The following is a 27,921-nucleotide window of genomic DNA, read 5'->3' on the forward strand; positions in this document are numbered from 1 at the left end:
TCACAATGTTGATCTTCTGATCCATGAGCATGGGATATTTTTCCACTTGTTCATGTCAGCTTTGATTTCTTTGAGCAGTGTTTTGTAATTTTCCTTGTAAAGGTCTTTCACGTCTCTGGTTAGGAAGATGCCAAGGTATTTCATTTTTTTTGTGGCTATTGTGAATGGAATTGTGTTTTTTATTTGGGTTTCTGTTTGTTTATTATTAGTGTAGAGAAATGTGATTGTCTTCAAAAGACATTTCTACACTCTGTGTATATATTTGTATATATCCATGTGCATGGACATTGACCACAATGCACGTGAGGGCTGGACAGTAGTGTGTGACAGGTATGTGAAGGACGAGGACTGTCTCTAGTGTTGTAGAGCCAGTGAGGCCCTGATGGTCCATGCCACCCATCCACACTGTGGCTTGGGTCACTGTGATGGCCACTCTTGTTTATCACCTGTTGTGTCACATCGCCATGCTCTATGGCAAACTGTCCAGCCATCCTGAAAAGTGTCACCTTTGAGCAACCCTGGTTTTGGTTTTTAGACTTTCAAATAAATAATCTACTGTATTCTCTGTGACATCTTAGAAATTCCACATAACCTCCCTGGGACTTGCTTTCAGCTGTTGGGTGGGCTTAGGGTCATGGTGCATTTTCAATGAATGAATATGTGTCCTGTTTATTGAATACATGACAGGAGGCACTCCTGCATCCAGCCATCCAAACATAGCCCTGGGGCTCTTGAAAGCAGGTGTTGCTGCTGCTGCTTGTTTCTAGAAAGGCTCTGTAGGGCCACAGTGAACCCAGGTGAGCTGTGTTTTTCCATGGGCTCATACCAGATGGCATCTGAGTTTGAAGATATTTATTTTGTGACTTAAGTGCTTACTAACTCTCTTCTCTTTTTGTGTTGTAGGAAGCCAGCTATTTAGTGGTCAAAGTGACTTTAGAATCACAACCTTGAAGTTTCATCCAAAAGACCACAGCGTTTTTTTATGTGGCGGCTTCAGCTCTGAAATGAAAGCGTGGGATATAAGGACCGGCAAGGTAACCCCTGTCTCCCCAGCTTGGCCTTTCCACCTGGGCGCTCACCTCAACAATTTGAATACCTGGGGGCAGAGCAGCATCTATATATAGGGCCCTTAAGATGGAATAATTACCTCTTAATATTTAATCCGTGCTAGGCATAATTTCTAGATGTCTTGAAAGACTGTTCTTGTGTTGTCAGACCATTAAAACATCATAGGTGTAATTCTATGCAGCAGATTACTAAAAATACTTGTTGAAGACCTACTGTGTGTAAATGCTTCCAGATGATACAAAATGATTCAGCCTTGGGTTGCTCAGGGGAATAGTGTTTGGATACAAATGACTCTGGTGCAGACTAGTATGTGTGTCTGGGTGTGTGTGTGTGTGTGTGTGTGTGTGTGTGTGTGTGTACACACGTGCACATGCTGGGAGAGAGAGGAGAGGAGGGGAGGGGCCGGCATTCCGAGGAGTGAGGGCTTTCAGCTTGTTGTGGAAAGGCATCCTAGAGGAACTGCTGTTGCCCTTGGGGCAAATGGCGGGTGGTGACTTCAGCCCCCACCCTTAACTGCTACCTGCCTGCCTATCCTGCTATGATAGCAGCTCCGTCCCAGTTGTTCAGGCTCAAAACGTCAGGGTCAGCCCTGCCTCTGCTCTTCTGTCACGTCCCCACGCCCAGACCATCCACCGATCCTTCAGAACCTCAACACTTCTCCACACCCACTGCCCGAGCTCTGGGCCAACCCGTCACTGTCTCTCTGGGATAATTGCAGTGGTTCCCTATCTGGTCGGTCTCTTTCCCCCTTGTCCCTTGCAATCTGTTCTCAACAAGGCAGCCAGAGTAGTCTGTTATGGTAGAACTCAGATGTGTCATTCCTCTGGTCAGAATCTTCCAGACTCTGCTCTAATAGCAAAAGCCAGTGTCCCTGTGATGGTCCACAAGGCCCAAATGATCCTCTCTCGCCCCCTCTCATCAGATCCAGCCTGTCTAGCCCCCTTGCCTTTCCTAGAACATACCAGCACATTCCTGCCTCAGGGCCTTCACACATGCTGCTTCTGCCTGTCAGGCTCTTCTCCCAGTTGCCTGTGCGGAGGCTCCCTCCCCGCCACAGGGCTCTGCTCAAATGTCAGCTCTCCAGTGAGGCCTCCCAGCCCACCCTGCCCGCCACCCCCAGCTGTTGCTAATTCCCACTGCTGTCTTATTTCTCTTAGAGCATTGATTACCACCTGGCATACTGTGAGTTTTACATGTTTATTCAGTTACCTGTTTTCCTCCACTCAAATGTGAGCTCTTTGAGGGCAGAGATTTTTGCCTATTTGCTGCTGACATGTAGCTTCTAGAACAGTGCCTGGCTCATAGTAGGCACTTGATCATGACTGACTGAATGAAGGAAGGAGGAAGACAGTTGTGCAGAGTGTGCAGGCACAGGAGATAGGAATACGGGTGTGTGGGGGATCAGAGATCAGCTGCACTTGGTCGGGCTGAGTGACCCTTGGCAGACAGACTTGGCGCTGTGGGTTTGGGCTTGGGTGAACAATGGGAGCAATGGGGGTCTGTGAGCCTCTCCTGCCCCAGTCCTGGGCAGTTGCAGCTTCTGATCAGGTCTACACTGAGCAGAGGCCATTTGCGTTGTCCAGGTGGAGGAAGAGGGAACAGCCCCTGAAGCCTAAATTCCAGATTCACCTGCCTGCTTCAGGCCAGTCCAGCAGGAAGGTGCTTTTCCTACAGGAAGTTAGAAGGAGCTACTGTTTTTTTGTTTTTGTTTTTTTAAATAGAGATGGGGTCTTACTATGTTGTCCAGGCTGATCTTGAACTCCTGGCCTCGAGCAATCTTCTTGCCTCAGCCTCCTAAAGTGTTGGTATTACAGGTGTAAGCCACCATGCCTGGCTGTGCTGCTGGTTTTTTGAGGAGAATGTAAAAACATTCTTTCTTTACAGAGAATGGGAGGTTTTGCCCATAGATGTGATCTTGCCTAAAGAGCTTCCCAGGGGGGAACATAGACAGATGTAGTCTTTAAAAAATATCCTACATTTTTCTCAAGGAAACTTTTAGCAAAAATATTTGGGAAAGAGAGGAAGGTTGCCCATCAAGAAGTGATCATAGTAGAATATTTAAAAATACCAGAACACTTTATATTTAGGATATAAATACACGTTAAGTGAAGGGAAACATTTGAAGGTGCTGTGTGAGCTGGAAACTCTTAGTCATCCATTTGAAGTGGGGCCTTCTGATGGCCCAGCCCCTCCTGGCAGCCACATCCCTTAAAGGAACACTCCCCGTTTTTAGCCTCAAAGCCCAAACAAATAAGAAATGGCTCACCAACGATGCCATCTGATTTAAGAGTTTGTTAAAAATATCAGATTGTTTTGGAGGGCAGACGCCAGCTGACAAGCTTGAAAATGCTGGGTGAGAAGCAATTAGAAGCAGATGTTGCTATGCCTGGTACTGGCCTGTCTGGGAGGCTCTCCCAAGCCAGGAGTGTGGGTGAAGGATCTGTGCAGTGTTTGTTTTTCCTTCCTTTTAATCAACAATCCTCCCCCGCCAGGTCACGAGGCTTGTTCCGTTGGCATCAGTTGGGCTCAGGGGATGGCACTCTTTCCTGCACTGACAGGTGCTGCCCAGGTATCTTTCACGGACTTGCAGGAAGACCAGGGAGGACAGGAAGGCTCCCTGCCCTCCAGGGACTGCTCCCTGTCAAGCCCCGCAGGAGCCCAGGGAGCAGGTGGCGCTGTCCCGGGTGCTGAACCCGCTGGCTCCGCCTGGGCGAATGTATGAACTCCCAGAAGCCGGCAGCTTTTCCTGGCTGTGTTCAGGAACACCAGCGGGAACCACAGGTGGCAGCAGGAGGGACACAAACCTTAGCTTAGGACCAAGACAAGCTTTCTTCTAAATAACATGCAATCACATGGCAGAATTGGGAAATTCAGAGAAAGAAAGAAAGAGTAATCCAAGCAGTCAAAGGTCAGCACTAATAATACTTTGCTGTGTTTCTTGTCATTGTTTTTCCCCTGCATTTTTTCAAGTAAAGACACTAGTATTACTTTTGTATGTAATTTTGTATTTGGCTTTTCACGTAGCATATAAGGATATTTCTTGTTGGTAAACAGACTCTTACAAGTCATCAGCACTGTTTTTTGACTCAGTATGACCTCCTGACTTGCTTCCTTCCTTACTCCTGGTCCTCAAAAACATGTCTGATATGAGCAGTTTCTCGATAAACATCTATGGATTGAATGAATCAGATGAATGAATTCTTCCACTTATTGAACCATTTCCCTATGTTGGACATGTAGGATATTCCAGACATTTTTTTTCTCTTTGAAATTACTAGATGTGAGGGTAGAAATCAGGGGTTGGCAAACTACAGGCTGAGGCTAAATCCAGCTTACAGCCTGGTTGTAAACAAAGTTTTATTGGGACACAGTCACACTCATTCATTCACATATTACCTGTGGCTGCTCTCACTGTGATGGCAGTGGCACACTTGAGTAGCTGCAACAGAGACCACGTGACCCACAAAACCAAAGATATTCAAAAACTGTGTGATCTTGGTATAGAGAGATGTAGTTCTGACATCTGTCACCCTTCAGAATCCCTTCCTCTAAGCTGGCTGAGAAAGTACCCTATCTGTATATCCTTGCAGAAACCATGTGTTCAGAGAGTGTCTTGGTCAAGCAGGGAGCTGTTCTTCATATGGGGGGGTGCATGACCTGTTTCTCTCTCTTGTTCTAATCTCCAAATAGGCCGTCAAGGTTTGCTTTATTACACATTCTGCCCTGAGAAACATCCTTGTACATATAGCTTTTTCTATATTTGGGTTTTACGTCCTCAAGCTTGAGTCTCAGAACTCAAATTCCTGGGTCAAGCAAGCCAACAACTTGAAGCCAAGGAGTGGGGGTTTCTGCTGGCAGGACTGAGGCTAGTGAGCCCCCCAAGGGGGGATGGCAGCAGAGGCCACATTGCGTCTCCCTGAGATCTTAGGGCCGGGATCTGATGAGTAGTTGGCACAGATAACGTTTGAGCTACTTCCCAACTGTGAGATGTTATGATTCCTTCAATTCAGCCAAATGGTAAATGCCAAGATCCCAGGCTTCTCCAATCCAGCCAATTCATTCCGGCAAATGGGCCACCTGGCTGCCTTCCTTCTCCTGGCTGCTCTCACCACCTCGGGTTCAGGATCAGAGCACCTCTCGTCCTGCAGAAGGCCTGACTCCTCAGACCAGCAGCAGGACATGTTTGGCACGAGCCGCCCAGCATCCCTCCAGGGCTGGCTTCATGCCACTGGCAGAACTTTTCTGACTCTTCTTTCTCCTGTCAGCTTCACTTGGGTGTGGCCTGGAACCCAGGTCACTACATCTGGCCTTTATGGTACTGTGGGACTCCCTCCCTCCACAAGCTCCTCCAGGCCTCCCCTGCCACTGGCCTGTGCTGCAGGAGACTGAGCTCATGCCCTCCCTCCACCACTCGCCCAGTGGCGTGATCCCAGGCAAAGCCCTTGGACATAGGCCCCTTATGCCGCAATTTTCCAGTTGTTATAGTAAAGGGGCAGGAGGCACATGTGCACAGGGAGCCCTTGGGGCTTTTGTGGGGTACAGGCTCTGCTTCCACAGATGTGGGTGGGAAGAGGTCCTACATTCCCGACAAGCGCCCAGGAGATCAGAACGCAGCAGTCCCTCGCTTCTTTCAAGGGGGCTCCTTGACCTTCATCCTTGTGTGGTCTGCACCATCTGCAACTTGTGACCTGTCCCAGTGATAGCAATGGCTCTTGACCATCTCACTTGCCTGTGAGCACCTTCCTCCACAGGTGCTTGCTTACAGCCAGTCACCTCTGTGCCTAGCATCCCTGCAGGGCCTGCATGAGAGTAGGTGCTCAGGGCCAGCGGGAGTGAACTGGTGGGGTCAGCTGGCACTCTCTTCTTCTGAGTCGAGGTCTCACTCTGTCACCCAGGCTGGAGTGCAGTGCATGGTCATGACAGTCATGGCTCACAGAAGCCTCAACCTGCTTCCACGGTGATCATTCCACCTCAGCCATCCGAGTGGCTGGGACTACAGGCATGTGCCGCCATACCTGGCTAAGTTTTTTATTTTTTGAAGAGATGACATCTTGCTCTGTGGCTCAGCCTGGTCTCGAACTCCAGGGCTCAAGAGATCCACCCGCCTTGGCCTCCCAAAATGCTAGGATTGCAGGTGTGAGCCAGGTGGTGCTCTCACTGGGAGGGAGCCTGCAGGTGTGCCCACTGCCCACAGCCTCACAGCAACCACCCGGGGCCTATGCAGAGACACCGGCCCCTCCAGCAAATGGGACGTGAAGACTAACTGACATTCAGCTGCCGTTCATCATTCCAGAAGTGTGGGCAGAGGCAGGAAGACTTGGGGGACCCTGTGTCAGATGAACTGCATGGCCATCCGGGCACCATCGTTCCCAGCTAAGCCTCTCATGTGCCCAGCATTTGGTGATGACAGGGTTGCTGGCCTCCCTCATTTGCAGCCTGGCAGTGCCTGGCTCTGTGCCTGGCTCAGAGTGGCAGCTGCAGAGTGGCAGTAGAGGGTGAAGACGCGGACCAGCTCCCCCAGGGCCCGCCAGCACTGCGGGAAATGCTCTGAGTTGGTCGCCTTCGGGTTCACCTTAAGATGGCTACAAGTTAGGATAGGTAAGAAAAGGAGTTTCCCCTTGTAATGTGAATCAACTCTGTGAAGTAAGCTCATACAGAGGCTTAAAGGTCTTATTGCAGGTGTACTGGGTCGTCCTTTCTGCAAGACTAATGATGGAACCCCAGCCTCAGTGGAGGCAGCTTGAACACTGGACGCTGGACATTGGAGTAGCCCCGGGAGGTCTAGGACACGTGGCTTCCAGAGCCGGAGCTTGGACTTCGCCCACTTCCTCCTCTCCCTCTGCGGTTGGGGCTGACAGGTTGACCTTGGGCAGGCTGGGGCTGAGGGAGTCTTGATGTCTGGCTCCTACCCCTCGCCTGAGAAGGAGGGTTGCCGATGCATCCAGATCTGTTACCTTCGCTCTTCCAGGCCCCTGCTGGTCCTCCAAAACCCCCCGATCCCACTCGCCTGGGACCCTCCCGATGAAATCTGCTCTGACAGGCCTGCTCGCTCTGTCCCCAACACACCCAGGTGTTGCTCTGACACGAATCATCAATGTTTCATGCTTGATCTGCATCTTTTTTCTTCTTTTATTGTTTTTTAAGTTAGTAAAGGGGCATTCTGCCTTCCAGATCTCAAGCTGGTTTCTTGAACTCTTTCTCCAGTTTTGCCCCAGACCCTCTGCAGGCATGTGTCCTGACAATTGGGTGACCTTGGAGTGGGTGGCTCGCTCTTGGGCCCTTGTTGGGTCTCTGTGGTCCCAGGCCCTCCCTGTGTGCTGTGGTGTCTCAGTGGAATGGGACATTCACCTCATCTGATGCTGGATCCAGTGCCCAGTATGTGCTGAGCATACAGTAGGCTGGGGGCGGGGTGGTGACACTGTCTTGTGAATGGCGAATAGCTGTAAGATCAGCTTTTTTTTTGAGTTGGAGTCTCACTCTGTCACCCAGACTGGAGTGCAGTGGCACCCTCCCAGCCACCACAGCCTCGCCTTGCTGGGCTCTGGCGATCCTTCTGCCTCATCCTTCCAAGTAGCCAGAACTACAGGTGTGCGCTACCATGCCCAGCTAATTTTTGATTTATTGTAGAGACAAGGTCCTGCCAAGTTGTCCAGGCAGGTCACGAACCGGCAGGCTCAGGCAATCCACTCACCTCGGCCTCCCAAAGTGCTGGGATTACAGGCTGAGCTACCAAGCCCTGCCAAGACCAGTTTTTAAAATCCTGAATGAGTAGCCCGCCCAGCTGAAGCAGAAGCGAGCCACAGTTCACTGGTGTGCTCATCTCCTGCCCCTGCTGCCGGCATCCTTCCCCGATGGAGGATGCCAGTGGTAAAGAGAGCCATAGTAGTTGCTGCCTGGGCCGGCTGACCCTGGACTCTGGTCAGAGCTACCACGGCGGCATTAAAAACAGTTGCTGCCCGGGGTGGCCTACGCTTCAAGAGTCTCAAATACTCTCCAGGTAGTTCTAATGTGCAGCCAGAGCTGGGGGCTGTGCTTGGGTGCCTGGGTGGGATCCCTGAGTGAGTGGGTTCTGCCTGGGATCCCTTGGGATCTGTATCCTGCGATGGTAGCTGTCTGCAGCCTTGGCTTTGCCTCCTCGGGTCTAAGTGCCATCAGTTTTTGTGGTATTGTGGGCAGGTTGCTTATTTGCCCTAATGAGATTTTGATTACTCTCCATTCATCTCTTTCATCTGTTTTATATTAAAAAACCTTTTGGTGGGGACTGTTTGTACTTTCTACAGTTCTGACTAAGCTTCACTGCAAAGCAAACTTTTTATGCATGGGACAGTAGGAGCCTAATGGGGACAAAGAGATGGAGACAGGGAAGGACACAGCCACCTCCCTTGGAGGGATTTGGGGCTGTTCTGGTCTTTCCTGGACTTCCCCGTCTGTCAGGTGGGGGAGGAGCTGGGTGTTGTACTGTCTCTACAGCCCTTTGAACCATCAGTGCTGATGATAGCATGCCGGTGGGTGCCATGCCAAGTTCCTTGTGTGGATGGCATGATCCCTCACAGCAGTCCTGGGTGGAAGACCAGGAGCTGCGGTCATCTCCATCCCCTGTCAGGGCCTCTGAGGCTCAGAAGAGTCCCATGACACCCTGTGAGCATGCACACCATGAGCACATGACCTGTTGGAGGTGGGGTCAGACCTGGAACCCAGACCCTGGCAGGTCCTCTTGTTCCCATCATGATTTAGACTTTAGTCTTGAATGTAAACACTGTCACACACCACAGAGCGACATTTTGGTCCACGTCGGACTGCATGTCCAATGGTGGTCCCGTAAAATTATAATGAAACCAAAAAAACCCCACTGCCTAGTGGCTGCCCACAGTGTTCTGGAAAGTCCCGTGCCAGGCTGGCGGGTAGCCCGGGAGCAGCAGCTGCACCACACAGCCCAGGTGTGTCATAAGCCGCACCGTCTAGGTTTGTGTAATTTCACTCTAGGACATTCACACATGACGGAATCACCCAAGGATGCATGTCTCAAAATTCATCTCTGTTGTTGAGTGACACAGAGAGGTATAGGTTTGTCAGTGAAGGCTATGAGTCTTGTTCTTGGAGAAGCCTGCACAGGACAACTCTGGCGTTCATGCGTTCACTCAGCCTTGCCGCGTGCAGCTCTGTGCCTGGCGTGAGGCCCTAGCTATGGATGGGACACAGGTGGCTGTGCTCTGGGGGACCACAGCCCTGCAACCTCAGGCCAAAAAACAACCCAACACCTCTGTGAAGGCAGCCTTTCTGCCTCTACTATATTGTCTAGGAAACTGATTCTGGAAGGTTCTGCTCTCAATGCAAGGCGGTCAGCCACTGAGGGGCTTGGAGCTAAACCTAGGTCTTATTCTGAATTCTGCCTCTCCCTGACGCAGGAAGAGGACACATTTCATTTATCGATGTCACAAACATTTTCTGGGCCCCCACGAGAAACCAGGCATTGTCCCAGGGCATAGGACGACAGCATCCAGTTAGTCCACATCTCTGGGCAGTGGGCAGGAAGGCACAGTCTACCACTGAGGACATGCTTTTCTTCTGATGTCTGATGGATTCCCCAACCTCACGGGCTGCCTTCACAGGTGGTTGGGAGTCCCTGTGTGTCCCCTGGGTTGTCCAGAATCTTGGGTAGAAGAGGCAGTTGGTTCCCAGAATCTGGAACCTCAGAGATTGGCCCCCTAGCCCAGTCACCTTCTTCAGTCACTTGGCTCCACTCTTAGGGCAGGGGAAGAAGACTCCTGTTCAAACCAATGCCTGAACTGCCTGTGAGCCTGGCAGTGATGCGGGAGGCCGGTGGCACCCACGGGGGTCCTCTCAAAACTTCCATTAACACTCGCCCTGTTTGATAACTTTTGCCCTTGAAATGCAGCAAGGAATAACAGAAAACATAAAGCAGGTTCTTTGGACCTGTATTCATTCTATAAATACATTATTTCTATAATTCTGGTTTATAATTTCTTTATGCTATGCATTGCCACTAAACTAAGCTCTGTGCTGCACTGGGTACTTCTCTCCTTGAGATTTTCAAAGCTTTAAAATATTTGTGCTACTGATTTACAATATTTTTACTTGAAAACATTTTAGCCTCGCCATAACTAATAGTGTTCAAAAAATCAGGGGCTTTGTACCCTAGTTATTTTTTGTCTTCATGTACTTGAAAGTGAACACTTATTAAATGTTTTTTGGTTACAACTTTATTTGTTTACCATATAATTCCAGGTCACTCGTTTGAAGTATACAGTTCAATAGTTTTATATGTTTACAGAATTATGCAGCCATTACCAAAATAGAGCATTGATATAGGACATTTTGATCACTCCATCTCCAGCCCCTGGCAACTACGAGTCTATGCTCTGTCTCTATAGATTTGTCTGTTGTGGATATTTTATACAAATGTAAGCAAACAATATATGGTCTTTTGTAGCTGGCATCTTCACTTAACATAATGTTTTCAAGGTTTATCTGCATTGTGGCCTGTATTAGGACTTCTTTCCTTTATTTTGCACTATTTTTTATTAGACTTTATTTTTTAGAGGAGTTTAATGTTCACAATATTTTTTCTTTGAGACAGAGTCTTACTCTGTCACCTAGGCTGGATGCAGTAGCACGATCACGGCTCACCACAGCCTTGACCTCTTGGACTCAGGCAATCCTTCCATCTCAGCCTCCTGAGTAGCTGGGACTACAGGCATGTGACACCATGCCCAGCTAATTTTTTTTTAGTTTTTGTAGAGATGAAGTCTTGCTGTGTTGCCCAGGCTGTTCTCGAACTTCTGGGCTCAAGCAGTCCTCTCACCTTGGCCTCACAAAGTACTGAAATTACATACTTGTGCCTGGTTCACAGAAAAAAATGGAGCAGAAGTTACAGAGATTTCCCATATATCCCCTGCCCTGGTATACACACAGCCTCCTCCATAACCAACATCCCACTACAGAGTGGCCCATTTGTTACACTTGATGAACCTGTATTGATACGTCATTATCACCAAAGCCCGTAGTTTACATTAGGGTTCACTTTTGACTTTGTACATTCTGTGGGTTTGCACACATGTGTAATGACATGTGCAATGGACTAAGTGTTTGTTCCCCAAATTCGTGTTGAGCCCTCATCCGTAATGTGATGATATTAGGAGGTGTCAGGTCTTTGGTTGGCAATTAGGTCATGAAGGTGGAGCCCCCTAAAATGGGATTAGTGATCTTATGAGAAGAGATACAAGAGAGATGACCCTCTCTCTGCCTTTTGAGGACACAGTGAGATGATGGCTGTTTGCAAACCTGGTAGAGTGCCCTCATCAGGCACCAGATCTGTTTCTACTGAGATATTCTCAAGTTCAAAGATTCTTTCCTCAGCTGTGTCCACTCTATACAAGACATTCTTCATTTTTGCTGCAGTGTTTTTTTATCTCAAGCAGTTCCTTTTGATTGTTTCTTAGAATTTCCATCTCTCTGCTTACAGTGCCCTTCTGTTCTTGCATGCTGTTTATTTTTTCCATCTGAGCCCTTAGCATGTCCATCATAGTCGTTTTAAATTCCTAGTTTGATACTTCAACATCCCTACAATATCTGAGTCTTGCTCTTCAAACTGAGTGTTTGCCTTTTAGTATGCCTTGTACATGCTTCTTTCTTGCTAGCCAGGCAAGATGTACTGGGTAAAAGGAACTACTATGAAAAGAACTTTCATAATGTGTGTGGTGTTGGGAGTGGAAGCATACTATAGTTCTGTAACCAGGTCAGTGTTTTAGTGTGACTGTGAACTTCACATATGCTTCTCAGTCCCCCTTTCCCATTTAGATAGGACAGGACAACTGGAATGTGCTGGAGTTGGACATTTTCTTCCCCCAAATAGAAAGCTAGAGGGGCTGGAATTGGGTATTCCCTTCTTCTCCCATGTGGGGCCTGGAGCCGGCTGGGGTTTGGGTATTCCCTTCCCCCAGGTTAGTTAGGCTTGATGAAACCCCCAGCAGGTTAGACTCTGGTTTGTTTCTCCTGAGGGCCGACCTCATGGAGGAGGACAGAATGTTCTTGTCTGTTACAAAGTAGTTCCTCTCCTCCTTTTCTTGCTGGAAGCGTGAGGGGATTTTTCTCCATTCTTCACTGGAAGAAGCTGATAGAGCATCTGGAAGAAAAATGTATAAATTTTTAGGGGCTCCCAATGACTAGGTCCTCCAGAACTTTTAACCTCTCAGTCTTGTCCATACTGAGCCTCTGGCAGTTTGTCAACTATAACTTCGTTTCCATTGCACCAGTTTCTGTGGCGTTTTCTGCTTCCATCAACTATGACTATCTATATTCTGTCTGTGTCTCCAGTTTGGGGGGCAGTGGTTTGCCCTGTGATCTCACTTTTCTTATGGATCTAAGAAGAGTTATGCAGTTTGTTCAGCTTTTTACTTGTTAGGACAGAGTTTTGATTTATAAGCTCCTTACGTGCCAGATCACTAACCAGAAGTCTTTCACTAATTTTTATGGCCAAATAATATTCCATTACATGGATATACCATATTTTGTCGATCCGTTCACTAGTTGATGGACATTTGTGTTGTTTCCATTTTTGGCTGCTATGAATAATGTAGTTATGAGCATTTGTTTATATGGGTTTTTTGTGCACATGTTTCATTTATCTTGGTTCTACCTATGAGTGAAATGGCTCGGTCATATAGTGTCTCTATGTGTAATCTTTTGAGAACATACCAGACTGTTTTCTAAAGTAGTTGCACCATTTTACATTCCCACCAGTAGTGTACGAAAGTTCCAATCTTTTCACATCGTGACTAACACTTGTTATTATGTCTCTTTTATATTATATCCATCCTAGTGGGTACAAAGTGGTATCACATTTGGTCTCTTTGAGATTTGATATAGGCATATTCATACTGTATATTTCTTCACGAATGAACTTTGGTAGTTTGTGTACCCACAGATAATTGGTTTTTTATCTAAATTGTGAAATTTATATGCACAAACTTGTTCATTGTATTCCTTTATCCTCTTAGTATTTTTAGAGTATGTAGTGATGTGTCCTTTTTCATTTTTGGTAAGGATATTAGTGTCATTTTTGTAATCATTGTGGCTAGAGATTTATCAATCTTATCGATCATTTCAATGGAATATTGATTTTTTCTCTGTTTTTTATATTTTTGACTTCCTTAATTTCTGCTCTGATTTTAATTTTCTTCCTTCTGCTTGCTTTGGGTTTAATTTGCTCTTTTTCTAATTTCTTAAGGGGACAATTTAGGTCATTGATTTGAGATAGTTTTTAATATAAATATTTTAATGCTACACATTTTCCTCTTAGCCCTGCTTCATCTGCATCCCACAAATTTTGATATACTATGTTTTAATTTTAATTCAATTAAAATATTTTCTAATTTTATTTTGACTTTTTCTTTGACATATGAGTTATTTAGAAGTGTATTACTGAGTTTCCAAACATATGGGGACTTTCAAGATATCTTACTTTCATTATTTTCTGGTTTTAATTCTGTTATGGTCAGAAAACATACTTTGTATTTCAAGTCTTTTGAATTTGTTAAAGCTAGTTTTAAAGTCCAGAATGTAGACTGTTTTTTTTTAATGTTCCAATGCTCTGTGCATTTTGCTGCTGTTGAATGGATGTTCTTTAAATGACTGTCTGGTGGTTGGCTGCTGGGGTGTTCAGTTCTTCTATATTCTTTTTTTTTTTTTTTAGAAAGCAGGATTTATTAAGAGGACAGAAAAGCTCCCACGGTGGGAGGAGACCCGAGGGGGTTGCCCTCTTCTATATTCTTGCTGACTTATTATCTACTTGTTCTTCCAGTTCTTGAGAAGAGGGGTGTTGCCATCTCCGACTGTAGCTATGGATCTGCATATTTCTCCCTTCAGTTCTATCATTTTTTGCTTCATATACTTTGAAGCTGCCACTGGGATCTTCCTCACGAGTCAGAGCAGTTAGAGAAAATCAGTAAAAAGAAAGAAAATGAAATAGGCCCCTACCTCTGTGCCAGTTCCTTCCCTGAGTTTTTACTTCTCTCCCAAGCCTCCTGCTTGTGTTTTCTTTTGAGTCCTTGGGGTGTTGCTTTTTGTATTTTATCTAGGATTTTCGTTTTGATCAGTGAGGGATCGGCAGTAGCAGGCACACTTCAACTAGGCCAGAGGTCGATCTGGAACATGGTTTTCTCTTTCCTCGAACTCCCCTTCTTCTCTGCTGGATGGCACCTGTCCTGTGGTCTCCACTGGAGTCTTCCCTCTGGGAACTTTTCTCCAAGTCCGACTGGATTTGGTGTACCTCCCACTCCCGGGGCTGTTCCTTCCGCACTGACTGAGCCTGATTGTGGCAGCTGGTTGTCCCCACTGGGATGTGAGCCCTGTGCAGGTTGGGGGAATGATGGTCTCCCCCAACCTGGTGTCCCCAGACCTTGCATGTGCTGGTGTGTGGTCAGTACTACCGTCGCATTTCCTGAGCCTCTGTGAGCCTGCAATAGAACCTGCGAGATTTCACGACTTTTGGAAAGCTTGTGCAATTGAATTTGTGCCCCAACAAATGGATTCCCGGTTATAGGAGGGTGTTGACGGCGGTGTGGTTTTCGGCACCTGGATGTTCCGTGTCCCCTGTCTGTGGACAGACTTTTCTGGCAGCTGCAGCCTTTCAGACTGCTTGGTGCTCCCTAGCAGGTCTGCACGAAGGCTGAGCGTGGGCTGGGCTCAGGGAGCCCGAGCAGCATGCCCTGCAATGTGGCCATGCTGGGCACCACCATCGTGCTGTATGTAGAGAAGAAATGAGGGTGCCCATCTCCCCTCACCTTGGCAGGTCCCTTATATATATCAAGCAAATGTCTCAGCTCTTAATTAGTCCTGGACTTGAAAGTTTTTTCCAAAAGGTCTGGTCTTCTGGTTTGCTTTGCTCATTTATTCGCTGAGCATTTGTTGACCACCTGCTTTGTGTGGGACGTCTTCCTGGTTTACAGGATTCAAAGAAGCTGGGGACATGTCTCTTCCCCAGCTGTGAGCACTACCATCCACCAAGGTGTTGGCCCCAGCCAGAAACTTCTGGAGCAGCTTTCGAATTACCCTTCCCCACCCCAAGACCTGGGCCTTCCTCCTCTGGGGCCAACTGGTGAGATTGTACAGGTTGTCTGCTGCCTTCAGGAACCTGACCGAGAGGCAGGTGGGAACTGGGCTCCTCCCATGGCCCCGGCTTGGGATGCTCTCTACTAAGGGGTATCTTTCTCTAATATGAACCCAGGTACCACATGGGCCAGCAGAGGCCCTGTCCCTTCCCTTCTGCCGCTTTCTTGGCCTGAGTGAGACTGTGAGCCAATGAGAAGGCCTGTGGTGGTGCGCCAGTGACTTGGAGTGCAGGCAGCACACAGGGGTAGAGCAGCCAAGGGCATAGAGGCCTGGGGACCCCTGTGTCACCCACAACTTCAGAACGCAAGGGTGGTTGTTCATTCCTATGAGAAAAGGAAGACAGACGTGCTCTTTGTTGGCTACTTGGAAAACGGAGACAGAAAAAGGAGGAGAATTCATTCAATATCAGCCCAGCCATAGCCACCATTGGGTACCCTTCACTACAGTTTTTTACCCATCTATATTTACATTTTAATATAATTTTCCCCCAGCTTAATAGTATATCATTAGCATTTCCCATATTGTTAAAATGTCTTATGGCTGGACACAGTGGCTTAAGCCTGTAATCCCTTTGGGAGGCTGAGGTGAGAGGATTGCATAAGCTCAGGGGTTCAAGACCAGCCTGGGCAACTTGGTGAGACCTTGTCTCTACAATAAATCAAAAAATAAGCTGAGCGTGATAGGGAGCACTTGTAGTTCCAACTACTTGGAAGGCTGAGGTGAAAGGATTGCCTGAGCCCAGTAGGTCAAGGCTGTGGTGGCCGGGAGCATGCCACTGCGCTCCAGCCTGGTCGTGAAGTTCATCTTAGTCCTGCAAATCAACCCAGCTAGGTAGGCACTGTGGTGTTCACATGAGCCGCCAGCACTGCCTGTCTGTTGAGCACGAGTCAGTATCTGGAGTCAGGTGGGTACAAGGACTGGAAACCAGTAGCTGGTGGGGAGACAGAGGTGTTCCCAGATGAGGGCACATCTGTGGCCTGTTTGGTCCTACCCCTGCCCAGATGAGCCCTAGGGCCTGGCCGCTGTCCTCTGGGGGTGCCACGACCCCTCTCCTGCTTTTCCCTTGCCTGGTGCATCCTCTCTGTACACCGAGGAGGGGGCAGAGGAGGAGGAGGAGGAGCCTGGCTGGACAGGTCAGTTCCCTGCTGACTCACTGTGTGTGCCTATGTGGACACAAGAGGGGCCTGCAGGTGGGGCGGCTCGATCTCACCCCCGCCCTGCTGTGGTTCTGTGTGACTTGGCGGACCCAGGTGGAGGCTCTACCCCACTTGAGTGGCCCGGGAGCCTGGCCAGCTCCTGCTCCCTCCCCAGGGCCCATGGGGGTGAAGCTGCCCTGGCTGTGAAGGTGGAACCGCAGGATGGGAAGTGTGCTGGGCACGGGGCCGTCTCTGGGGCCGAGCCCACATCAATGCGGCACGAGGCGGCCTTCTCTCGGTCCCTGTTCACCCAGCGCCTCATCAGTGCCCTGGTTAGAGTCACTGGGGCTGGGCAGGGCTGGGGCTGTGGGCCCCAGCAGCTGTGGTGCTGGCTCAGGCAGGCGAGCCCACACCCTCTGTCACTCTCATCCAGAGCTGGGCTGAGCCTCTGCCTGTGACGCGACGCCACTCCTGAGGGCTGGGCATCAGGAAGAGGTGCGTGCGTGCCATGCTGCAGCGGAGGCCGGGGGCCCTCCAGGATCAGCTGCCTTGGGGCGGCTGCGTCATCAGAACCCAGTTTTGATTTGTGGCTCTGCTGTAAAGTGAGAAAAACCAGTTTTTCACTTGAAAGGATCAACAATATAGAGACATGTGTAATTGTCCATCTCTGATTTTCTTCCTTCTCCTCATGTTCTGTATTTATAATTTAAAATTTCACAGTCTCCAGCGTGATGGTTTCTCTGTGGGTGTCTTCAGATTCGATTCCAATTCAGCAAGAACTAATTGAGCAGCTACTCTGTTCTTCGTGCTGGCACCCTGGTGCTGGGTACGCTGTAGAGGCGTTGGGCTCCCATATGTGACTGTGGTACCGCCTCCACCCAGCTGGGTGATCTTGGACAGGGCACTTTATCTCTCTGAACCACAGTGTCCCCAACTGTACAGGTGGGTGGTGATCCTGGCTTCGTGAGGTGGTCGTGAGGATTACGTGAGGTCATGTGTAAGGCACCTAGTGAGAGGCATGGCACTCAGTGGTGCTCAGTAAATGCTCCTGACATCCTGTGTTTTATTCAGATGATGATCACAACAGGGTCATGCCCTCCACGAGCTCCTGGTAATTGGCAGTCGTGAGCTGTCTTCAGTTTTGCTCAAAGCTGAGCAGAGACTGTGCTCTCTCCTAGCCAGGCGCATACCTGACCAAAATGTCAAGTGTCTGCGCTTCCGGCTGAAGATGTTCTAACCCAGTGTGATAACACGGGTCATCTCGGGCTGATCAGAGGCACAGATATACATTCTCCTGTGTCTTTGATTAATTTTTTAAAGGGAGAGATGAATTAATTATTGCTGAATAAGTGTGGATGCTCAGAATGTGGGGGAAAGAGCCTCAGAGGGGGGCTTGGCAGCTGTCGCCGCGGGAGCTGTGGCCCTGGGAGCTTGGGAGCTGTCCGAGGTCCTGATGTTCCCCCTGGGTGGGTTGGGGGAAAACCGGGCCAGTGAATACCTGCGGGGCAGAGAGCGAGGTACTGCTCAGCCCCTTCCTGATAAGTGATGACTCCAAGAACCACAGAATGGAGGCTCCGAGTGTGGGGGGCTCACAGGGCCACTGGGACCTCTTCTGGGGGGGAGGGGTTGTTGAAACCGTCCCTCAGACAACTCAGAGAGGGGGATGGCTCTGTCTGCCAAGAGCTGTGAAGGAGGACAAGGGCCCCTGGGAGAAGTAGCCAACTTTGTCTCCCTCTCCAGGGGCCCTCAAGATCCCCAGCTCATCTCCCACCCGCTCAGCAGGTCTCACCTCTAATCCCCTGCCTGTCCAGGCCACATGACCTGCCCCCAGACAGCTCCTTGGGCTGCACTGCAGGGCTCACACCCAACAAGGCTGTCCTTGGGGCTGTACTCTGCTTCTGCCTGGACCCAGTGGAAGTCCTCGGGCACGGCGCCCTGACAATTTTGGGGGGACGGGGCCCTCACTGCATGGGCCCTTGTGCCCCCTCATGACTAGTCAGAGGGCGCCATCCTCTCTGAGTCGTCTTAGAGACCGTTTTGCAACCTTCCCCCTCCAGGGAAGAGGGCTGGTGAGCCTCCACTCTCGGTGCCCTCGTTCTCTGGTGCTCAGTTTCCTCATCTGTCAGGAAGGGACTGAACTTTGAGAGCTGGCCTGTGTGAGCAGAGCCCTTGGTCTCCAGCTGGGAGCAGTCAGCTCTCTCTCCCAGAGGCAGAGGAGCTGGGATTCCCGAGATGGTCACAGGCTGCTCCCCCCTGCCGGCCCCACCCATGTCCTGAGGCTGCTTGGTTTATATGTATTCTTCAGGGGCTCCTACACACACTTACAGAATCGCCTGCTGGGGGCCCGGTGGCCACGGGACGGAGGAACACGAACCTCATTCCTGCCCCAAACCCTTGGCTCACAGTTGAGGGAAGGAGGCAGTCTCTGCAGACCACAGCGTGATGGCAGAAGGCTCACAGAGGAAGGAGCTGATGATTCTGCTTGCCACATTGGGAGGCTTGGTTGGCACAGGGTTTCAAAGGATGCGTAGGAGTTTTCTAGGCACCAAACCGAGGTAGGGTATTTGAGGCATAAGGAATGTACGAAGGCACAGAGGCATGAAAGGGCACAACATGAGAGGATGGTGATGGGTTTGAGTCGATGGAGGACACAGAGTGTGTGTGTGCACCCACAGAAGCGAGTGAATAAACAAGGTCAACCTGGCAATCCCAGCCAGTCAGTGCAGGACCTCCGCCCTGACCGATTTTAGGTTGTGATCAGAGCTGAACACCCCGAGGGAGACCTCCCTAGAAGTACCTCGTGTGCTCCCAACACTGTCCTTAAGCTTGTCCGCTGGGAGCCCAAGCCAGCTAATCAGTTCCACCTGAAGGTGAAAGGGAGCGCTGTCCTCTCCCCACACATGGTTATTAAAGCACGCCATCTTTAAGCCTCATTAAGGAGTGCGAAATGCTAATGAATTTAGAGAGGGGTGTCTTGGGGCCTCTGTTTCCTTGGAAACATTTGAGAGCAGGTGCTTTCTAATGAGCTGTACCTATTTTAAAAGTGAGCTACGAGGGCCACTTTGATAGGTGGATCTCAGATGCTGATGGGCAAATGTGAACAAAGCCGGTGGTGGCCAGTGGAGATGCTTTGTGCGCTCTGAAATCTCACGTCTCTGGTGGTTTCTATAGAAACACCAGCGTCTAGGTAGGAGAATCACCGAGCTCCAGGGTTTCAGTTACGCAACACGGCGTTGTCCTCTCTTGGCCGCCTGGGCCTCGTCTCTGAAGACAGTTGGATTCCCGTTGGCAGGGAGGACGGGGCTCTGGACAAAACGGGACAGATGCTTGTTGCCGCAGCTGTAATTCTGCTTTCATTATGTCTGCTCTGCACCCACTGCCCTAGCTCAGCCGGTCCCCACTGCTTATTATTTCAGACACGGGTGATAAGAAGAATTAACATTTGTGGAGCTCATTCCTCCCCACAGAGCACGTTAAAGAAACTTTTTATTATTGAAAAATGTAAATATATACTGAAGTAGAGAGACTAATTAATGAACCTTCATGCAGCCAGCATTCTGTCTCAACATTTAGAAACTTATGGCCACGCTTGTCTTCTGAATCATCCCACCCATTTTCCCAAGTCTCCACCCTCCCATCCCTGCTACCGGGTTACTTGGAAGCAAATCCCAGACATCCTGTCCTTTTGTTTGTAAATACGTTTGTTTCTTTAAAAGGTACCGGCTTACAAAACCATTACGATACCATTATCCTAATACTTGGCCATTATTCTAATAATTTAAGAATAATTCCTTAGCATCATCAAATACCCAGTCCATGTTCAGATTTTCTCTGATTGCCTTGTAATTTACTTTAAACAGGGCCTTGTTCAAATCGGATCCGAACATTCGGTTGATAAATCTCTTAATTTGTACATTTCTCTCCTTTGCTTTCCTTGTAAATCATTCCTTGGGTCCTACAAGGTTGTTTGTCCTGTATTGCTCTGATTGCATCCCTGTCGTGTTATTTAGCACATGCCTCTGTGCCCTGTACGTTTTCCGAACTGGAAGTTTCATCTTGAGCTGTGCTGTGCTTCTGACGCGCACCTCCCAGGGAGCTTGTGATTCTGCTTCTGCTCTGGTCCATCCGTGTTGTGTATGTCAGTGTTCCTTGTTGTTGAGTCTTAGTCCATTGTATGGACATACCACAGTCTGTCTATCCATGTTCTTGTTGGCAGACATTTTGTTTTCTAGTTTTTGGCTATGATAAATAAAACTGCTGTGAACGTTCATGGATAAACCTACATTTTCATTTCATTGAGAAAATAACTGGGAGAATCACTAAGTGGTATGGTGTGTGTATACTTAAGTTTATAATAAATGGCCAAACTATTTTCATTTCATGTTCCACAAGCAGTGTAGAAGAGTCTCAGTTGCTTCACATTCTCACCAACACTTGGTATTGTCAGTCTTTTTCATTGTAGTTCTTTTTGGATGTGTATTGATCCCTGATTGTGGCTTTAATTTTTTTACCTGATGACTGATGATGGCTGAGCGTCTTTTTGTGGGCTCACGTGAAAGCCTTCTGTGCAATCTGTTAATTTTTTTGCCTATTTAAATGTATTATTTTTGAGTTCTGAGAGTTTTTATGTATTCTGGCATTATTTTCTCCCATTATGTAATTTTTTTGTGTTCTAGCTAAGAAATCTTTGCCTATCATAAAATTGCAAATATTTTCTCCTGTATGTTCTTCTAGATGCTTCATAGTTTTTTGCTATGGGACTATGATCTATTTTCAGTTAATGTTTGTATATGAGGCAAATGTTGATTCTTTTTTTCTGTGTGGGTACCCAATTGTTTTGGCATCATTTGTTGAAATGACATTCCTTTCCTCATTTAACTGTTTTTGGCACTTTAGTGGAAAATAAGTTTGCCACCTAAGAATCTCTTTCTGAGTGATTAGTTCTGTTCTGTTGTTCAGTATCATTTTTCCATTACCAAACTCTCTTGGTCACTATAGCTTCATAATAAATTTTGAGATTGGGAAGTGTAATTCCAGCTTCATTTTTCTTTTTCAAGATTGTTCTGGATGTTCTAGGGTTTTTTTATACCCATTTCAATTTTATAGTCAACTTATTTTCTACAAAAAAAGTCTGGTGGATTAAGATTGTGTCCAGCGTACAGATTGATTTGGGGAGAACTGACATCTTAATGATATTGAGTCTTCTGATCCATGGGCATAGTACATCTGTTTGTTTATTTACATCTTCAGTTTCCCTCAGCAGTGTTTTGTAGTTTTTGGTGTTTGATGTTACACATATTACATTAATTTATTCCTTAGTAGCTCATGTTTTTGGATATTGATGTGAGTGGAATTTTATTTTTTATTTCATTTTCTAATTGTTTGCTACTGGTATATAGAAATACTGTTAACTTTCTTACATAGACTATGTATCATGTGACTTTACTAAATTCACTTTTTAGTCCTCATAGCTTTTTCATAGATTACTTAGGAACATTAATTTACATGATCATTTTGTCTGTGAATAATACAGTTTTACTGCTTTCTTTCAAATGTGTGTGCAGTTCTTTCTTTGTTGTTGTTGTTGTTGTTGTTGTTGTATTATAATGACTAGAACTGCCAGAGCAATGTTGAATAGAATTGTATAGAATAGGTGACAGTTAACATCCTTGGACTGTTTCTCATTTTATGGGAAAGCAGTCCATCCTTTACCATTGAGTCTGATATTAGATGTTGGTTTTTCAGAGATGTCCTAAATCAGTTTAAGAAAGTTACTTTCTGTTCTTAGTTTTCTGAATTTTAAAAAAATTTTATATTGGTGTTGAATTTTGTCAAATGACTTTACTGCATCTATATTTTTGCCTATATTCTGTTAATATGTTGAATTTCATTGATTTTTTTTAACAAAAATGCTAAATTGTTCCTTTCTGGGACAACTCCTACTTTGTCATGAATTATGATGTATTATCCTTTTATATACAGTTTAATTGAAGTTGCTCATAAGTTGTTAAGGATCTTATGTCTGTGTTCATGAAGATTATTGGTCTATAACTTTTTCTTGTATTGTCTTTTTTTGAATCATCTTAGTCTGTCACCCAGGCTGAGTACAGTGGCACAATCACAGCTCACCACTGCCTCAAACTCTTGGGCTCAAGCAGTCCTCCCACCTTAGCATCCTGAGTAGCTGGAGGTGCATGCCACCACACCTGACTAATTAAAAAATTTTTTTTTGTAAAGACAGGGTCTCATTATGTTGCCTAGACTGGTCTTGAACTCCTGGGCCAAGCCCTCCTCCCACCTCAGCCTTCCAACCTGTTATAGGCCTGGCCTCTTTGTCTGGTCTTGATGTGAGATTAATATTAACCTCAGCAGAATGAATTGAGAAATGTTCTCTACTTACGTGTTCTAAATGTTTGTATAGGATTGATATTATTTCTTCCTTAAATGTTTGATATAATTCATCAGTGAAGACATCTGGACCTGATGTTTTCTTTGTAGGTGGGTGTTTAATTACAAAATTAAAAGAAGCATCAATAGCTTTAGGGAGTACAAATGGTTTTGGGTTACATGGATGCATTGTATAGTGATCGAGAAGTCTGGGTTTTAAGTGTACCCACAACCCCCACATGTGCACATTGTACCCAGTAGGTGAATTTCTGTCCCTTCCCCTCCCACTCTCCCCTTCTGAGTTTCTCAAGTCTCCAGTGTCCATGATACCATTCTCTATGCCTCTGTGGATCCTTAGTTTAGCTCTCACTTATAAGTGAGAACATGCAGTATTTGTTTTTCTATTCCTTTGTTAGTTCACTTGGGATGATGTTCTCCAATTCCATCCAAGTTGCTTCAGAAGACATTGTTTCATTCTTTTTGGTGACTGAATAGTATTCCATAGTATATATATACCACATTTTCATTATCCACTGATCAGCTGATGGGCATTTAGGTTGATTCCACATCTTTTCAATTGTGAATTGTGCTGCAATAAGTATACGAGTGCAGATATCTTTTTTGTATAATAACTTCTGTTCCTTAGGGTACGTATCAAGTATAGTGGGACTGCTGGATCAAATGGTAGGTCTACTTTTAGTTCTTTGAGAAATCTCCATACCTGTTTCCATAGAGGTTGTACCTGTTTACACTCCCACCAACACTGTAGAGTTCCCTTTTCACTACATCCATGCCAACATCTGTTGTTTTTTAAATTTCTTAATAATGGTCATTTTGACTCATGTAAGATGGTATCTCATTGTGGTTTTAATGTGCATTTCCCTGATGATATGAGTGATGTTGAGCCTTCTTTCATATGTTTGTTGGCCATTTGTATATCTTCTTTTGAGAGGTGTCTGCTCATGTAACTTGCCTACTTTTTAATGGAGTTATTTGTTTTTTTCTTATTGATTTGTTTGAGTTCTTTATAGATTCTGGATATTAGTTCTTTGATGGATGTATAGTTTGTGAATATCTTCTCCCATTCTGTAGATTGCCTATTTACTCTGCTGATTATTTCTTTTGCTATGTAGAAACTTTTTAGTTTAATGAAGTCCCACTTATTTTAGTTTTTGTTGCATTTGTTTTTGGGGTCTTAGCCATAAATTATTTGCCTAGACCAATGTCCAGAAGAGTTTTTTCTAGGTTTTCTTCTGGGATTTCAATTTTGAGTTAATTTTGTATATGATGAGAGATGGGGATTGAGTTTCATTTTTCTGCTTTATCGATTCAATTTTCCCAGCCCCATTTATTGAATAGGGTGTCCTTTCTCCAGTGTGTGTTTTTGACTGCTTTAGTTGAAGATCAGTTGGTTGTAGGTATTTGGGTTTATTTCTAGATTCTCTATACTGTTCCATTGGCTCACGTGTCTGTTCTTGTAGCAGTACCATGCTGTTTTGGTTCCTATAGCCTTGTAGTATGCTTTGAAGTTGGGTTATGTGGTGTCTCCAGTTTTGTTCTTTTTGCTGAGTATTACTTTGTCTATCTGGCTCTTTTTTAGTTCCACATGAATTTTAGGATTTTTTTTTTTCTAATTTTGTGAAAAATGACATAGGTAGTTTGGGGATTATAGTAGATTGCTTTGTTAACATGCTCATTTTAACAATGTTGATTCTTCCAATCCATGAGCATGAGGTGTTTCTCCATTTGTGTGTGTCCTCTGTGATTTCTTTCACCAGCGTTTTGTATTTCTCCTTGTAGAGATCTTTTACTTCCTTGGCTAAATATATTCTTAGGTATTTTAGTTTTTTGGCAGCTATTGTAAATAGAATTGAGTTCTTGATTCTCAGCTTGGTCACTCTTGGTGGATAGCAATGCTACTACTGATTTACGTGTGTTGATTTTGTATCCTAAGACTTTACTGAATTCATTGATCAAGTCCAGGATTCTTTTGTGGGAGTCTCTAGGATTTCCTAGTTATAAGATCAGATCATCAGCATACAGGGATAACTTGATTTCTTATTTCCCAGCTTGGATACCCTTTATTTTTTTCTCTTGCCTGATTGCTCTGGCTTGGACTTCCAGTACTATGTTGTATAGAAGTGATAATTTTTAAAAAGTATATAGAGAGATATTCAGGTGTTCTATTTTATTCTTCAGTTGTTTTGTATCTTTTTTCTTCCAAGGAATTTTTCTATTTTATCTAAATTCTCAAATTGTTGCCCTGACATTGTTCTTAACATTATTTCATTATCTTTTTAATGGCTATAATGTTGTCCTTTTTTTAAATCTGAGTGCCAATCTATTGCCATTACCCTCCAGTCTACAGATCTTTCTTTCTTTCTTTCTTTTTGAGTTGGAGTCTCTCTATGTTGCCCAGACTTGAGTGCAGTGACACTCACGGCCACTGTAGCCTCAACTTGCTGGGTTCAGGCAATCCTTTCTCCTCAGCCTTCCAACTAGCTGGAACTACAGGCACACACCACCACACTTGGCTAATTTTTTTATTTATTGTAGAGATGAGTTCTCACCAAGTTGCCCAGGCTGGTCTTGAACCTGTGAGCTCAGGCAATCCTCTCACCTTGACCTCCCAAAATGCAGGGATTATAGGTGTGAGCCACCGCACCCGGCCCAGAACGTTCTTTAACATTTCTTACAGTACGTTTGCGGGTAGGGAATTCTCTGTTTTTGATTATCAAAAAAATATATTTTGCCATATTCTTCCCTTTCTTTTTACACTTTTATAGAGGTATAATTTGACATACCATCAACTGCATATTTGAAGTATATGGTTTGATACGTTTTAACATCCATGAAACAATCATCACAGTCATGATAAATAATATATTCATCACCTTTAAAAGTATTTGTGCCACTGTTTTACTTCTAGAAGTTCTATAGTTTTGGGCTTTATATTAAAGTCTGTGATCCATTTGGTTTTAGTTTTTGTACATGATGCAAGGTATGGATGCAGTTTTATATGTATGCCTACGTATATTGAATATTCCTGCAACCCTTTTTTGAAAATGATGTCTGTGCCTTTATAGCTCTGCGGAAAATCAATCCGCTAAAAATATGAAGGTCTATTTTTGTACTCTCTCTTCTGTTCCACTGATTTCTTTGTTTATCTTTACACTATTGTTTTCATTCTTGTGATCTTAAAATGAGTCTTGAAATCAGCTAGTGTAAAGCTTACACTTTTGTTCTTTTTCAAAGTTGTTTTGGCTACTTTTGATTCTTTGTATTTACATTTCAGTTTTACAATCACTTTGCCAATTTCTAAAAAAAAAAAATAAATAAAGCCCTGTTTGAACTTCAAATGAAATTGCATCTAATCTGTAGAACAATTTGGGAGAGAATTGAACTTGTAACAACTCTAAGGCTTTCAAACCATGAGTGTAGTATTTATACTCCATTTATTTAACCCTTCATTAATTTCTCTCACTAATGTTTTCATAGTAAAAGTCTTTTACATTTTTGGCTGGATTTATTCCTAGGCACTTATATTTTTGATGCTATTGTAAGTGGTATTTTAAAGTTTTCATTTCTGATTGTTCATTATCAGTATAGAGACAAACCATGGATATGTGAATATTCATCTTCAATCCTGCAAATATTCTAGACTCAATTGTTAGTTCTAGTTACTTGTTTATGCAGTCTATTAAATTTTCTCTGTAAATGATCATGTCATCTGTGAATACAGTCAGTTTTAATCCTTCTTTCCAATCTGGGTGCTATCTATCTATGTCCTCCCTCCCTCCCTCCAATATCTCCTCTCCTCTTTCTTTCCTATAATTTTTCCTTATTGAGTTGGCTCCAACCTCTAGAGCAATGTGGCGAGAGTGGACATCCTTGCTGTGTTTCTGATCTTAGATGGAAAGCATTCTTTTTCAGGTTCATATGATGTTAACTAGTTGTTTTATAGATGTTTCTATCAGTTTCAGTACGTTTCCTTTTAGTCCTAGCTTGCTGAGAGTTGCTTTTTAATTGTAAATTAAGGTTGTATTTTGTCAAATGCCTTTTCCCTTTTATTAAAATGATCATTTTTCCCTTATTCTGTTAATATGGTGAATTTTGTCAGTTGATTTTTAAATACTAATTCAGTCTTGCATTCCTGGGATAAGCTCCACTTGCACATGATATATATTTCCTTTCTATAATTTGAAGTTCTGTCACCTAAAATTGTGTTAGGAATATTTACATCTACATCTATGAAGGTTTATTGATTTGAACTTTTCTTATATTTGTCTGTGTTTGGTAGCAGGGTAATTCTACCCTCATAGAATGAATTGGGAATTTTCTGAAAGTGTGTGTGTGAATCTGATGTTATTTCTTCCATAGATGTTTGCTAGAATTGACTAGTGAAACTATCTTGGCCTGAAGTTTTCTTTGTGGGAAGGTTTGAAACTTTAAATAAAATTTACTTAGTAAATATAGGGCTATTCTGGTTTTCTATTTGTCTTTGAGTAAACTTAGTATCTTTCAAGAGATTCATCCATTTCATCAAAGTTATATAATTTTTTGGCATAAGGTTTTTATACTATATTTTAAAATCTGTATAAACTGTAGTGATGTTACCTCATTTTTCTCATTCCTGATATTGGTGATTTGTCTTTTCTCTTTTTTATCCTGATTAGTCGAGCTAGAGGTTTATAAATTTCATTGGTTGAGTACCAACTTTGGACTTCATTGGGGTTTTTTGGCATTTCTTTTCTTTTTACGAGAGTTATTGCTTTCTTTTCCTATCTTAATTATTTCCCTTATTTCACTTGAACTTTGAGTTTGATTTTATCTTAAGCTGGAAGTTGAGGTCATTAAAATTGTTCAGCATGTACTAGAGAGAAAATAATATTGAATTTAGAAATGAACAAAATCTAATGAAAACCAAAAATGGAGTAAACCCACTGTGGCCTCTTTATCTCCCCTATAAATTACAACTAAAAACTCTTGACAAAATTCAAAAACCAACTACCTGAAGACTTTGAAAAGTCAATAATAGCAGGTAGAGTTGGGAGGGAAGTTAAACTTTGAAGAAAAATCTGCATAGTAAATGAGAGTCTTAGTTTTTGTTTTTGTCATTTAATTCCTGATGTTGACCCAAGGACTGACTGGATTAAGGAACTCCATAGTGGGCATGGACAGCCAAAATTCTAAAATAAAT

General features: G+C 45.0%; 1 protein-coding gene across 1 annotated transcript in view; it reads left to right on the forward strand.

Annotated features, from left to right (window-relative positions):
- The window catches only part of WDR25 (WD repeat domain 25), a 145,892-nt gene that overhangs the window by 107,716 nt on the left and 10,255 nt on the right, over positions 1-27,921 (forward strand). Inside the window, exon 6 of the mRNA XM_008052067.2 lies at positions 904-1,034. Coding sequence (XP_008050258.1) covers positions 904-1,034 — 131 coding nt within the window. The remainder of the gene's footprint in view (positions 1-903; positions 1,035-27,921) is intronic.

Source organism: Carlito syrichta, unplaced genomic scaffold (assembly GCF_000164805.1).
Source record: "Carlito syrichta isolate Samal-C Ts95f unplaced genomic scaffold, Tarsius_syrichta-2.0.1 Scaffold255087, whole genome shotgun sequence".
NCBI lineage: Eukaryota > Metazoa > Chordata > Mammalia > Primates > Tarsiidae > Carlito > Carlito syrichta.